The sequence below is a fragment of the Nilaparvata lugens genome, chromosome 8 (genome assembly GCF_014356525.2).
Source record: "Nilaparvata lugens isolate BPH chromosome 8, ASM1435652v1, whole genome shotgun sequence".
NCBI lineage: Eukaryota > Metazoa > Arthropoda > Insecta > Hemiptera > Delphacidae > Nilaparvata > Nilaparvata lugens.
Window position 1 is genome coordinate 12,545,196 of NC_052511.1, and position 16,581 is coordinate 12,561,776.

Consider the following 16,581-nt stretch of genomic DNA (forward strand, 5'->3'; position numbering starts at 1 on the left):
CAAATCCAAAATGAAACTTTATAGCTGTCATTTGATTGATATCACTCCTGGAATTTATAGTTCAATATATATTCTAGAACAAGATTGAACGGCAGAGTTAGAAGACTGTGGTGATCTCCTCACTCTCTCGGTCTCCAGAGTTCAGCAGTTTGCCTAGTTTGTCCTTAAATAATTGATAGTTTCAGTAAGCCCCAACTAAGTTTGGATATCCATCGTGAAGAGTGGGTGTAGGCCTTAGCTTGGTCAGTAATGTGAGTAATAGACTGTCCCTTAAGTCTCCTCCTGTGACTCAGACTAAATAAACTAAACAACATTAATCTTGTTGCCAGCTATAAGTAAGACTTTAACTGACTAGTCGACTAGTCAGTCGTCCCCCCTTATTTAATAGTATCATATTAAACTTGGAATGGAATGTAGTTCATCATGAAATTTGAATGAAGCTCATGCAGAATTTATAGTATACAACAGAATAAATTCGTAGAATATTACAGAATATACGTATTATAAAGGGTATTATACAATGCGTTTTAAATAAGATTTTGACCCGGTTTCACAAAAGCCGGTTAAACTATAGCCGTGATTAATTTCACGAGAACCAATCAGAGAAGGCCTTTTAAAAAAGACTGCTTCTCTGATTGGTTCTCGTGAAATTAATAACGGTTAAAATTTAACAGGCTTTTATGCAAACTGCCTTCCATGTCATACCTTCGTAATGATTATAATTGTATGATTACAATCGAACAATTATCAGAAGATGTTGAGAATAATGATGAGGGTTATTGATGATAGTTAGTTCTAAATGTTTCGTGAAGTAGTTATGAATGATGACTATGACTGATCAAATTTCAATTACAACTTTTTTCGAATCGTGTTTCGAAAGGAGTAAAACGTCTCCATAGCATAAGAAATACCCGAGAATTATTATCAGTAGTTCAGCAATTACATTAAAATAATGAGAGCAAAAAATGTGCAGTCTTTGATTTTTGCTACGATCATTCAAGATACATTCAACCTTTCTTAAACTATACTACAAGGGTAGAAGTGATTATACAAAATTTATATTCCGTTTACTCTTTCTCACATCTTAAACTTTTCTCTGGAGCTTGAGAATCGTTTAGTATCTTGGAGAACTCTGAATATTTTCGAATTCATGGAAGATTCGACATCAGAGAAGAAATTCATGGAAGATTCATCAGTTAATCAATATATCTTCTTGTTATAAAATTGTTTCAATTCATTTTTGAAGATCATTTGTTAGTACACAAATCAGTTAACTTGTTAGTTGTTGAGAGTGTATTGTAGAATACATTTACATTTTCTTGTCCACTAATTATCTTTTTAATCCCACGATATCGATTGTTGCTGAACACAGATTTTCACTTCCTGTATCGTGAATACATTCAATTGAATGTAAATTCTCAATGAATGGGCGTACTACGGGTAGTGTCAGTCACTGTTCACGTCATTCTAGCTATTTACAGCTTGAAAATCATGAGTGGACTGAATCTAGTCTCGAAAATCTATTTTTGCAAGAATGTGAGAAGAGATTAATGGTTCACAACAATTCAACTATTTTCAAATTCGTCCTCTTCCCAATCTGGATAACAACTCTGTGGCCAGCACATTGGAAGATATTTATCTCCAAGATATCTTCATAAACTTAAATCAAATTTTCTTTTGATTTCACCAGATAAATGATTGAATAAGTCATCTTAATATTCTAGAAAGACAAGGAACTGACTTTGATGTAGATTATTAAATAGTATGATCAAATTCCACTACTAGGACTCCAAGAGAAGTGACCAAACCAAAATGAATACCGTACTGATGAATTCATCACTTTAGTATTGGGTATCAACAGTTGAGTACTTATCAGTAGACAAGATTTCAACTATTGGTTGAAGCTTTAGTAGATTTCAAAATCATGTTCAATTTTATGTTTAATTATTGTATATTTTCTATAGAATAATGTTTAATGTCTACATTGTTATTTCAATTACAAGCTGAAGAAAAGACGAGATGAGTTCATGATCTCATGTCAGTTAAGAATTGTGATGATTGAAAAAGAGGAAGTTATTTTGCGGGAAATCTATTCCAACAGAATGAGAAAAAAAAACAAAATTCCAGTTAATATATTATGCTATAACAGTATCAAAGAATAGATCTCATCACGTGAGATGTATTTAGACAAATTGTTTCATTATTCAAACGATAAAATTTGTCAAAATAACCCTCATTTTTTCTCCTTTGAAGTATCAGATTCAGTAACTCCAACAATTTAATAACAGAATTTGTAAACTTGCGAATGATAAACAGTCATAAATTTTCATACTTTTTTGTTGATTCATTTATTCTCATGGGAAGTAGATAGAATTCCATTTTAATTCTTCTATCATTAAAATGTGATTCATTACCTCGTATCTTTCAGTCTCAGCTACTATAAAATTGAAATTGAATTATGATTGCTCCATAAAAATCGTCGTTACCAACGAAGAATAGGATTTCCTGTGAATGAATTGATTTCACCTGGTAATGTTCTATGAGCCGTCACAATTTGTCTTTCTACAACGATTCTTTCCTCTGTATTTGCATCATAGAACGTCAACTCCCATGTAAATTTTCTGTAATCTTCTCTACAATCATTTTTGAATCCTTTCTGTGCGTTTGTCGACCAAAGCAATGTGTGGGAGTTGACAATACTTCCAGTGTTATTTCAACACCCACTCACTTTCGGGTGACAACACCCCTCGCCCGCAAATGACCGGAAGACTCCGACAAATTATACTCTCAAAATGTGATTTCAGCTGCAGGATTTCTTTGAATGTGTTGTTTGAGTCGGTAGAAACGGTACAATCTCTTGTTTGAAGTTTGGTTCTGTTGTTGAGAGATCGAAATCTTATTGTAGTTGACTGGATAGACCTACGCAATCGTGGCTTGAAGTCGTAGATGATTGACTTTTGATAATCTCTACTGTATTTTAGGATTATACGAGACGAGGAAGAGAAATCTCCAAGAAAAAGCTGATTTGTGTGAAACCTTTTCTCCTCTGTCATTCCAGTGTTAACCATTCCAATCCTCCTTATTCTTCGAATAAGTCACTTCCTTCCTGAAGGAACACAATATCCAGGAACGTAGTATTTTTTCGGTGAAAATTATTTATTGAATACAATGGTATGTAAAAAACTCAAAGTCATCACAACCACGATTCAATTAAAATTCATCCACAAATTCGATGAGATCTATTGCATTGAAAATCTTCTGAGTATTGAAAATTGATTCATGAATAAAAGAATAATGATTGTAAAGAACAGAAAGCATGAATCCTATTTCAAAATATTTATATCGTAATTTATTCTCCCAGTTATATTGGAATCATAAAAAAGCAATCTTGGACTAAATATAAGTTTCAAGTTCTATCGTTTTACTCGTATACGTTTTCTCGGATTGGAATTTAATCTCTACTTAGCATCGCAATTCGCAATGCATTCTGTGTGAAATTAATACTTCTGTCTTATTGAGCATTATGAAATTCTATTTTCTGAAATCCAAATTTCAATTTATTGTCTGGATTGTATTGGAAAAGTTTCTATTGATTCTCTGATAACGAGTTTATTTCTATTTTAGTTTTAACGAAAATAAGATTTCTAAAACCACAAAAATGTCAATCCATTTCAATATCTTACAGAACTGGAAAACCGACCCAAAAATCATTTTCAGTTGAATTATCAAGATACAATTTGTCATTGTAATTTGAGTCTCGAACGGCAAATCATTATTTATTATTGGATTATTATCGCATGTAAAATCGATCCGCGCTTTTCAGTAATCAATTCCATAGCAAATTTCTCCCAGATCATTGCCTCGGAAATTTGAAGTTTACAGTTATTCAGTGCTGGGTTGGCAAAAACTCAAAAAATGTCCAATATTCAGCGAAGAAAAATGTGATTATTCAGTTTTCATGGAGAGAAATGAAAACACAGCTTTTCCAGTTATATTCAGCCAAGATTCTGGTTTTTATTGAAGTCAGTCAACGAACTTTGAATGACTGATTCCTTTTTAAGTGAATATGATTATGGTGTGGTTATCAATAAATTGATATCTTGACCAGTTTCATAGTCATCTTTAGCCTCTTTTATTGAACTGCAAACCAGTTTACTTCATCCTGTTATGATTGTTGATCTGCGTTGGCGAATTAATAATATTGAATTTGTTGCTGGACCAAGAGATAATAATTATTATTGAGTGGGTGCAAGTTGATTGGAGTCGATTTCCTTCTTGAAGGTTTTTCTAATAATTGCCAGTTGAATTAAATCTTGAAACGCGCGCTCTCTCTCCCTTCCTCTTTCTTTTTCTCAAAGAATCTCTTTTATTATACTCTCCATCTTAAAATACTCTGCTTTCTCACTAAATCTCGGAAGCTTATTTCCCTTCTCTTTTCATCTACCACCCTAATGAATTCCACCATCATTATTCTACTTCTTCATTTTCTTGTGAATTTTTATTGCTTTCCTCCTCATACTGAAATATTGTTACAGTATTGAGTCATAAGGAAACTAAAGGTGAATTTTGTCAGAATCAAACTATCCTTGTTCTTCTTAGTCACTGTTATTTATTAAAATAGAACTTGACTATGATTAAAAATATAAAATAATACCAATTATTTTATTAAGTTTGATAAAAGTTTTAGAGTTTTCGTCAAAACTCAATAACTGAGTTGATAGGAGTGATTCACGGATTTTATCAAATTTCTGATTCATCTATCGAGTCAATATAGTGATTCATGTTTTCAAATGCAATATGTGTAGTATAGTTTTGACTGTCGTAGGCTATGCAATTGAAAATGATAGATAATACACATTACTATCGTGTAACGAGCAATCCAGCTTTTGATCCGGAGTTAAGAACTCTACTTTGAAATAAGAGTATGGTATCATTAATAAATCTGTATCCTGTATCCCAAACTGTTTAGAAAATCATTATTTTTCACGTTTCATGGCTTCGATCATGATTTTTCTCAACATCTCTCTCATCAAAAAGTTCGGTTCAAAATAACATGACAATAACAGCGATTAATCTAATTCATTTGATCACCTGCTGGATCTTATAGGTGAGTCCTTGGCATTGATTTAATTAATTACCGATTGAATATTCAGTTGCATCCGAAATCTCAGGAGAATACTTTGAATTATTCAGCAGTTGAATGGAGGTGTTTCCAGCATCTGTCTTCACAGATTTGCATTCCGGGAGGGATTTCACCTGAAGTCTATAAGCAACACATTAGTGATATAATCAGTAGACTTTTGCTCCATCTATCAACACTAATCCAGCATCCCATATCTCTCTTTCCCTCTCTCAAATCCAATCACTTTATCTCCCTCTGAATCTTCAATTCTTCTCGGAATTTAACCTACGACACCCGCCTCAATCCATTGTTCCAAAAATATATGGAGGCGGCAATACAATGGTAGATGAGTGGCTTATACAAAACTCGCCGAGATCTTCATCTCTCAAGTAACTAATGATGGCTCTCTCGATAATACTTCTTGTCGGGTTTGCTATTACCTAGTATGCTCAATAGGTGTCGGTTATTTGAATTATTCATCGGTGATTCCTCATTGAAAGTGGCTGGAAATGTAGATGGGAAATGGAGAAAATTCATCCATTTCTTATTTCAAGTTCTTCATGCCTTTTTTGACCGAGCGAAGTGAGGTCTAAGATTAAAGTCGACATTTCTTTTTATGTTTATATGTTTTTTTGTTTATATTTATGTTTTTATGTTCCGCATTTACAGCGAAACGCGGCAATAGGCTTTCATGAAATTTGACAGGTATGTTCCTTTTTGAATTTCGCGTCAACGTATACATACGGTTTTTTGAAATTTCGTATTTTAATGATAATACAAAAGAAAATGAGTCTCCTTTTAACGCCAATATTACCGTAAAAATCAGACTTTAGAATTATTCATCATAAATCAGCTGTCTAGTGGACTATAATACTACCCGTTCAAAAACATCGAACATCTTGAAAGTGTATCTTTCCATCAACGTTGTAGACAGTTGTAACCAGACCTGATAACAGCGCTCACACTTACATTTCGGGACAACACGTCACGGTACGGTAGGACAGAAAGCTCTATGTTCATTTAGGACTTTTCCTAGACATTTTTAATTGATAAATTATTTATTAATTTTTGAGAAAACATAACAACAGGTCAATGTAACTTACTGAGCGAGGTCTACTGTTCACAGAACTACTAGTGGTAGGAAGTTTGGAGAGTTGGTAATTCAAAGTTGGAAGAGCATATACAATTATTTGAATGTTTCAAGGTTATTCTCAGTTCATTATTATCATTGATAGTGTAACAACCAATACCGGTATCTTGAATCTTGCTATTTCAATAAATTATAGTGGTTATTATATAGGTCATCTTCAGTACTATATGTAGGCTACTATACTAAAATAAGAAGTATTTTCCCCTGAAGGGGGAAAAGGGGGATGTTCGATCAACATCATCAAGCTTTACAGATACTTCTGGTTCCAAACAATACGGTGATTCCATTGGTTATAGTGCTCACCCGAAATAATGATACTATTCCATTAATACAATTCTCCACACACTCTGACAACAACTTGAAAGTTGGTATTTCTTGATCGAGTTTCATCACATGCATGGTCCTTGCTGATTCGAGCTATAAAATCAGCAAAGCATCACAGAACATGAAAAGCAAAATGCGTTCAAGACCTGTTTCGTAGTTGAACCAAGCTTCTGTTCAGTGTATACACAATAGGACACAGGAAAGCAGACACGTTGGTTGGATAATCCTCCTAATCCAGCCTGTTGTAGTTTGGTTTGAATTCAATTTGCATTTCGCTGTTAAACCCAAACCGCTAAACACCAGGTTTACATGTCGGCATCAGTGCCCTGACGTGCATTTCTCTGTCGCTCTCTCTCTCTTTCCTTATATATCAAACCCTCTCTCTTACACAACGTGTGCAACTCACAATGCAGAACACGAAATGGGAAAATTATTGGACGCCTGCTTCTATATTGGCTACAAGGTTGCCCAGTCGTTGTCTAATTGAAGCAAAATTGGTATCGACAATTGAACTTCGTTGGTTCTATATACACTCTCCCAAGAGATATGGGCCAAACGGCTAAATAAATTGGCTACTCAATTGCTTAAGTAGTAAGCCACTATGCATTGTGCTATGATCTCCAATAGAAACTGAAGTCCACATCTTATGGTAGCCAAATTCTACCCTAAAACTACGCTAGCCTATGTTCTTCAGGTAGTGCTCACATTGAAAGCGTTATCGTACGTCGTACGTAAATTTATAAATCAATAGAAACTATTTAAAACAAAAAATCACATTGTGCTCATTCATTTTTCTTCTAGAGTCACTTCATTTTATATTAGCCTAGGCCTATATAGTTTTCATACTGAATTGTTTCTATTTTTGTTTATTCTTGTTTCTATAAACAGAAATACAAATCTCAGTACCCTTTTTTTCTTGTTCCTATTTTTTAATGGTTCCTATTCGGACTGATAAATTGATGTACAACAAATTTTCGTATAAAAACGCATGCATATAGTCACTCCCTTATTTTGTTGTTTGAAGTTGTTTCTATTTCAATCTTCATGTGAAAAAATCAAGTTTGAAGACTTTTGAATTGTTGGACAACGAGATAGCAAAGTGATGAAGATAGAGCATCCTGATTTGTATAAAAACCCTTTGTTTCCCCTACTTTTCATTTCGTTTTTCTAGTTCTCTAAAAATGTTGTCTCTAGATCCAGTTCCAGAAGTCTTTAGTACATTTACCATTCAGTCCGAACACCATTCTTCTGCGCTGGTTTTTTTTTGTGGATATTCATATTCAATGGAACACACTATTTTTTCAGATCTTCCAATACTATACGTACAATGCATTATTCAACTTACTGTGAATTGCAACAACTCATATGTAAATTCTGCAAACTGCATGTAGGTTTTTGCGTTATAATGTTTGATCCAAGGCTGAATAAATCAAAACAATTCGAGTGGGTGATGCATCGAATGTATGCAGTGATTATCCTATCAAGTGATCTATTATTACAAGTCGATTAAACATGATTGTAAATTGCTGTCAAGTACATCCCATACATTTTTATCTAAAAGGTACAATGTTGGCAGAGGTTTTATTATGATATGCAGCATTCTATAATTTGTAACTGCGATATTCACATTTTTGGATACTGAGTAGGATGAACAGTATCACCACATTCTTCTCCCATTGGCTCCTCAACTAAAGATGGCTATGGTCCCAAGACACTTCATTTGTGTGAACACATTTTTTGTTTTCGCTCTTCTATGTTGATTAATCCATCCACTTTTTGAAATGATCTTACTCAAGTTATAGCCAAGTTGTAGATAAATTCATCTTTACTCAGAAAAGAGGAAAAATATTTCAATCAATGAAGCATCATAACTTCACTGTGTTGATTAATTCAATTGAGAGGATTTTGTAAACAGCACTCGTACTCCTTATCTATGCGAGAAGCAAACCAATCACTGATGGATTCTGTGCTCTTCAAGTAACTGTCACATCGCATGTTATGAGTAATTAGTGAACAGGCTAGTTGTCTTTCAAGTTGTACCGAAAATACTTGAAGATTGTTGAGAAATCCTTGAGCTAAGCTGCATTATGGAAACCAGATGTACAAGCTACTCATCTTCATGCAATTATTTGTTAATCTGGTTTTTGACTCAACAGCTACGTCGAGTAATAGAAAACACTGCAATAATTTCCTTGTCGGAAGGAGGGCAAATCACTGAGAGTTCTAAAAAGCTGATTGTGTCTACTACCTACTCACATTTGCTACAGGGAATATTTAAAATAAATTGGTATTGATGAGATGTTTTGAGCTATGTTGGAGTTGCATGAATAATTTCTTATGAACATGAAGACTGAAGGTTTGATGTGTAGATACTGAGAGTTTTTTCAAATCGAGTCGAATTATTCTTCTATAGTAGATAGCTATAATTCAAGCCATCCCGGAATATCTGATATAATTAATGATAATGAGCAATATCTCAGATATTATATTATATTCACCAAAAACATATACTTTTTCATTTATTTTTTTTTTAATGATTGAATATTTTTTTAATTCATTATACTGTATTACAGAGACTACAAACAATTCGGTAAGATTCGAGTTAGAGAATGATAGAGCTATCTGCTTTCTCTAATGACAGACAAGGATAGCAATGCTTATCAGGTGCTGACTTTATAACAAGAGTCCCACTATAGGATAGGAATAATGTTTTGGATCGGGGGAGAAATAGTTCATTCAAGGACGTTCCGATACTTTCTACTGTGACGGGTCATGTAATTGAGAGAATTTTTTGAAACTTCTTTGAAATTATAAGTTTTTCAAGCTCTTACAGTAATGAAATAAATTGAATTGTAAGCTCAAACCATAGATAAATTTGATTATAAACTGAACTCATGGATATTGAACCATTTTTATTTGTTTTCTGGTCCAACGTAAATACCATTTCCGATATTCCAATGAATAAAGGCTTTCCTCTCCACATTGATGGAGCAATCCCCCAATGGAGCAATCTATCTCCTGATAAGAAAACGGAATCACTCCACATAAATCCTTGTTACTAGCCTCACCTGACCAACTAAATCGGATTGAATGTCGATCGTAAACTTATCTTTGCTGGCTCTCAGTTGTTTAGTGGAGTTCTTGTCAAGAAACCGCAGAAAACGCGCAAATCCCTTTATAGTCTTTCTCACAAGCAAGATAGCGCAGCTAACTGAAACAAACTCTTTCAATAGCTTTTCTGACCTAGAAACTTCTACGAGTCCAACTGAGTTGAACGAACGTGTTCACTTCAACTGCAATCCAACTTTTAAAAGTTGGAGATAAACTACTCGAGTAATGCAGATGTGAGAATATTTTAGAAAAATACCTATGAAACTTTGTTTCTTACGATTCTCCATAGTTTGAGTAGATAATTACAATTTTTGCATCGAGCAGAGAAATACTTCAACACAAGTTTCAAAATTATTATCATACTACATTTAGAATGAAAAGAATTTGAAATACATCCTAAAGTAGAGAAATTTTCAAATTTTCAATTCCATCATTTGAATTGGGCTACCCGTACTCAATATTTCCAATGATCCAATTATTCATCTATGATCTAGGCTAGCCTACATGAAATCATTGGCCAATGACTGTTAATTTTTATTTTATAATACAAGTTGGCTAATTGATATTTATTTATTTATTTATTTGTGGACAGAATCACAAATCATATAAATATGATTAGGAAGGAACAACAGACTTGGCCCAAATCTATTCCATTCCCAAATTTTGATAAATTAATAAAATATAATATAATATTATATTGAAGTTCATCTTACTATAAGATAATATATTATTGTTGAAATAATTTTGGAATGAGTTCATTTTTGTGTACAGAAAGCTATATAATTTTGAAAGTACCATACTCATTAAACTTCTACCAGTATAACATTCCTATTAGTTATATAGCATAAAAGTGGGAAGCCATTATTATTCTTCTCTATCATCATTGTTCTTTCCTCTCTCGCTATAAGTAGTACATGGGGATATTCAATCTGCTGTTTTCGGAGTTTCAGTGAACTTTCAATATGGAGTACTAATGTTTAGTCTCGTCAGATATTCATCTCTGTTGCCAGAAAAAACGCTTCCATTTTGTAAGTGGTATGTGGTTTGAACACTTAATTACTGCGTTTAAATAATATAACGTGAAGCGTAGCTATACAAAAAACGCTGGAGAAGTTTCAATGCGGGTGTGGTCAAGTACTTCAAATGGCTCCAGATCTCATCCACAAGTGTTTGCTCATTCCATTAACATTATTTCATCATGTACTTGTAAAAATATACTTCTTGGTACTAGTCAAAACAGATACCATATAGATTAATTCCAGTGCTCTTTAGACGGAATCCGTTGAAAAAACACTACATGGGAGAAATTGAGTATACAATATGTGTGGTAGTGATGATAAACAGATGACAGGAATCATGGAAGCCATTAGAAAAACGAAGTAGGCTACACCACTTTCATGCTAGCCTCAAGTTATTATTGGAAATTTATTATTGCATTATTACTGTGTCAAACACAATTATTTCAATAGTGATTCAAAAGATACTCAAGTTCAACTCTAACTTTACAACACAACACCGCTACCACACTTTTACTGTCACATAATCAATAACTTTAATAAGTTGTAGGAAATCGCCGTAGGAGTCCATGTCTGGGAAACAAGTTATACTACTGTTACATATTCTCAGAGTAGCGCCAGTCACACATGTCAGTTGTCACTTGTCAGTCAATAGAAAGAGAAGAATATGAGAATAATCAGCCACGAATAAAAACTGCAAGAGATACATACAAGAAAAATTGCTACTACAAATGAAGAATTTGTGGAGAAAATGATGATTGAGCAATAAAGGCAGAATCTTGTGTTTTCAAAATGAATGCGCAAGGTATCTCACACATTCAAGAGCTTATTAGTGAACACAGAGTGAACACCTGTGAACCCAATGGTGTTTGTGTGTGTGGATGATGGAAGGGTCCTTATGGAAGCTGTTTGTGAGGGACTTTGCATCTAAATATAGCTTGAAACTTTATGACACTTTTCCGTAGGGCTTCGGGGACTTCACTCTGCTGTAAACAATATTCTTGAAGACGTGACGTGGGTGAATCATAAATAGATACTCAACACAGTATATCTGTATAAGTGAGGTGAATGGAAAATGGTAGATATGGTTACCATGGATACCAAGCGAGAGAAAGAGAGAAATATCGATCTCACTTGGCCTTGTTTTCAGATCAACCCTATTGTTTACGTCTCTGGAGTATTCTAGTCATATTTAACCACCCCTATTGTTTCTATGCAAGCGGATTTTCCTTTTCAATGACTGTATTATGGGAGATAACTTCCATTCTACAGCTTTGCAAAAAAAGTTTGTAGCGGGTTCAAACATTAACCGTTGTACCTATTAAAAATATTTTCTCACAAAAATGCACTAATCAACCATGAAGATTCTTAAATATATCGAATTCTATCGGTATATAATATGGTATATAAAATAAGAAATTTATAGGTAGTATATATATATACTATATATATATATATATATAGTATGTATTCTGTATATAGTATAGAATTCGGTATATAATATGTGTAATAATATTATATATAGAATATCAATAGAAATATGTTTAAATATAATTTCTACATCATCATCTGTACTAGATATAGCTACGGTATGTGTTTTCAACATTTTTGAATAGATTCTGAATATACTTTCCACAATCAATTCAATTAGAGATTATTGTAATATAATAGAATACAATTCAGATGGTCATAATTTTTTGTGAATTATAATGTGATCAATAGAATCATAGCCTGATAATAAAAATTGATGAAAGGATGAGATACAAAAGAATAACCAGCACCTCAAAAGAGTAAAGCAACATGAGGTACCTCTCTGCTCCAGTGAGAATATTCCACAAAGTTGGTAAGAACCTGAGAAACTTATTAGTTTTCAATAATCATAGTTTTTTGTAGCTAGATTATAGCCTATAGAAAAGTATTATTTAGATTACCATTTTTCTGCGAAAATGTAACTTACCGAACCGTACGATACTCTATGCCTATATAGGCGCTAGGCTTTTTTTGTAAGAATTTTTCAAAGTGAAATAATAATGTTATTATTATGTCTTTGAATTACAAGATATAAATCGTTAGCTCCATTGCGGATAGAAAGTTGATAGAAGTAATATCAAAGAGTAATAAAAAGTAATATAAAATTTATTAAAGAGTAACCTGTGTTGAGCGCTTCATTTTGAACTTCGCGCTCGACAGCTAGATCAATAAAGCAAGGGAATTTTTTTTTTTCAATAATAAAAATACAACTTTTCAATCTTGTTTGTTATTGACAGCGCCACAATATCCAAAAAAAGATAATTGGGTAGGCCTATAATCGATTTATGGTTTCAAATTAGGCTACAATAATTTATTAACATAATATTAAAGTTGTAGGCCTAATTTTTATTATATTACTGCATCTAGGTACTATTTTTTCTGTTTTTTTTAATGTTTTTTTTTCAATAATAAAAATACAACTTTTCAATCTTGTTTGTTATTGACAGCGCCACAATATCCAAAAAAAGATAATTGGGTAGGCCTATAATCGATTTATTGTTTCAAATTAGGCTACAAGAATTTATTAACATAATATTAAAGTTGTAGGCCTAATTGTTATTATATTACTGCATCTAGATACTATTTTTTATAAAAACATGTATTAATTAATAAAGAATGAAAATTTCTAGTCTATTCCACATCATCACTACTGTAGGCCTATTTAGTATGCAAAAATGTGCATTGTTTACCAAAGCAACAGGTTTTTAGTACTTATCCTTTAAGCATGTTACTAAGAGGCTTGAATGAAGCCCTACTTGTTCCTTATTCCATTACAGACGCTCAAAAGTAATTCCTCGGAATCGAAATTTCATCACTTCAACGTTCATATCTTTCAGCAGTAAAAAAATTGAAATTTTAGGGGAAAATTTTCAGACGAGGTAACAAGATTATGACTCGAGCTCATTGAGTAAGTTACTCTTTAAATTATTGAAAAGTAGATTCAATCCATGATTGATCTCAAGAACAAAATTTTATTTGAATATGATATATCTAATTTTCAAAATAGATTAAAAAACTTATAAGTTACACAGTTGAACATTCAATTAACTACGGTATCCTCTAGTAATACATTTTTTCTCACATTATTTCACTGCACTTTGGAACCAGCTATGAATGCTGAATAATAGTTTGCAAACCAAGCACTGAACGAAACTAGGTTGCATTGCATCATGCACATCTTCATATTGAAAATACTCAATTGAACTGTTCTTGTGTGAGTGGCAATAGCCTACTGCTTGACCAGCTCAAGTTGAAAAATTGCTCATTTCATCGTATTCATTTGCTGGTTAAACTACACTGCAATATATTAATTAAAACTCCTATCTTCTTGGTAGCTCTGCTCTAATCTAATGTTTCTATAATGAAGTACTGAAGAGGAGCGGAGTGGGTTGTGGGGAAGAATAGGTTTTTATCACGAGAACTTAGTACATTACGTTTGTAATGTATGAAGTGTGAAAACACAAACATCTATCCATTTTATTTGTAAAATAACACCATAGTGCCCTTTTTGAGGTCTTTTTAATATAATAACAAAATGTGTTATTATATTTATTATAGATAATATTTTATATACTACATTTCTTTATAAATTCAATTTAAATTCAAATATCCAAGACATGGTAACTTCAACAACAATATTATAACATTATTGTTGAATATAAGAAATAATGCATAGGCTACCATGAGAAGATATGCCGTTTACCACAATGTTGACTACTTTGTCAAGACCAAACTCATTTTCCTCAAGCATTCCCTTTTCAATTAATTTTTGTTCTGCCGGACAGAAAAGAATATCATTCGTTGTTATGATAGTGTTCACACATTTACATTCTGCCAATGTGCAAACACTTCCATAAGAACCAGTGGTATTCTTTTTACAACCAACTATTGTATCCATGTCCACCATGATCTTGCCCTTGTCAGATTAGTCAAATATTGTTCTAAACACATTATTTCTTGATGGAGTGACTTGGCAAATGTCATTTTCTCTGAATTCTTTTTTGGCACTCCTTGCCAGAAGTTTATTTGGCAAAGGAGCTATTTTAGATGAATGGCTTTGCTAATCCTTTCAGCCACGTCTAGTAGAACATCTAATCTCTGAGTAGTGCAAATTAACACTGTGGAACGCTCCTGAATTTCTGAGAAATCTTCTATTTTAAGGGGTTAATTTATTATCTTAACTGTTTGTTTATGAAATAAAGAGGAAAATATTCAAATTAAAAAGACAAGAATAAATTAGTATATGGCAGGTTCATTTCCAGCTAGTCAGTCAAGAGTTATTGTTGAGAAATATTAATGTTTGTCTATATGTTTTTGCTGAGAATTATAAGAACGTAATCTCTAGACTTCTACTTAAGTAAGTCAATATGTATGAAAAATTTAAATTTTCCCCTCAAAGATCCCAAATACAGCAAACTTAACAAAACTCCAAATTAAGAAAAAACAAAACTAGAACTTAAACTAAGCAAAAATTAAAATTTTGAATTAATATGTGAATTTTAATGCTATATTTGTTTGTACTGAGTGTTATCAGTGTATTACCGCTAGGCTTGTATGTGGATAATAGGTGTCAAATTAAATTTTCCCCTCAAAGATCCCAAATACAGCAAACTTAACAAAACTCCAAATTAAAAAAAAAAACTAGAACTTAAACTAAGCAAAAATTAAAATTTTGAATTAATATGTGAATTTTAATGCTATATTTGTTTGTACTGAGTGTTATCAGTGTATTACCGCTAGGCTTGTATGTGGATAATAGGTGAATGATGAGAGATGACACAGTTTCAAGTGGTTCAGAATCACCGGAATGCGATTTTGAAGCACCTAAATTCAATTTATGAGAGACGACTCAAGTGGTCACCCATTCACTGGTCCTACTAGGCGACCATGGAGACATCCGCTAATGTCACTTAAACTCTAAATCTAGCTCGGAATAGATTACATTGGACGTCCTATTATTGTATTACAGTATTATCCACTTATTTTCATCTATATTAATTTACGTATACTTACTAAGTTTCGAAGGTAAGATATTCGAAGTTCATTCTGTTGAATTATTGTTCTTAATGTGCTCTCTGTTGGAATATATGCTACTTTATATTTGGAAAAATCTTTCTAAATATCCATTGAAATTTCACAGGAACTTGATATATGAAAATATGGAAAATTCGACATGAAATGATGAAGAAAATCAGTCGACAATCAATTCAATACAAGCAATTCAGTTGTGGTAGTACAAATATCCAATCTGAAATAACAACAAGTCAGCTAGGCGTACTCATTCTCTGGAGGTGTAATGAAAAAATTGAAGATTTTAAGAAGACATCCTGGATGTTTGTACAGCATGTAAAAGTTCTATTAATTTCTTACCTTTCAACTAACCTTTTTATCCTGAAATTCATTCAAATGAACAGTTAGATAAGCTAGGTAAGATAAGGGTTACTTAAGTTAGGTAACAATGAAGTATTGTAAAATTGTTAATTCCACAATTACCTGCGACTTTTATTGCATTCTTTATCAATAGAGAAGCACCCCTCTCTTTTAGGATTTTTATCAAAATTAATTATTTCGAATGAATTAGTTTAAACGGTTATTAGTCTCCCCAGAATAATAATTTTAACCTCGAATCAGCATCAAACTTCAAGACTTCTTTCAATTTGTTTTCCAAGTTCTCAGTCATTTTTCATGAAAAAACTGGTATTGCGTATACTGCTTTTTATTGTATATCAGGATATTATATTATTGTACATATTATTGAAGTTTTCAATACTACTGTAGTGTGTTCTCTTCATAATATTATGTAATAAGTCCCATATATCAATCAATGT

The 16,581-nt window shown here is 32.6% G+C and overlaps 1 protein-coding gene across 13 annotated transcripts in view; it reads left to right on the forward strand.

Moving 5' to 3' along the window:
- Window positions 1-16,581, forward strand: part of LOC111050470 — a 102,885-nt gene that overhangs the window by 39,957 nt on the left and 46,347 nt on the right. The window contains exon 2 of one of the 13 annotated variants that reach the window (XM_039433977.1): window positions 12,407-12,566. The exons of 10 other annotated variants lie outside the window; for them this stretch is intronic. In XM_039433977.1, coding sequence (XP_039289911.1) covers window positions 12,524-12,566 — 43 coding nt within the window. In that variant the 5' untranslated portion in view covers window positions 12,407-12,523. Of the gene's footprint in view, window positions 1-12,406; window positions 12,567-15,921; window positions 16,100-16,581 lie in introns of those variants that run through there. 2 more of the 13 variants (XM_039433978.1, XM_039433980.1) reach the window with 2 other exon arrangements.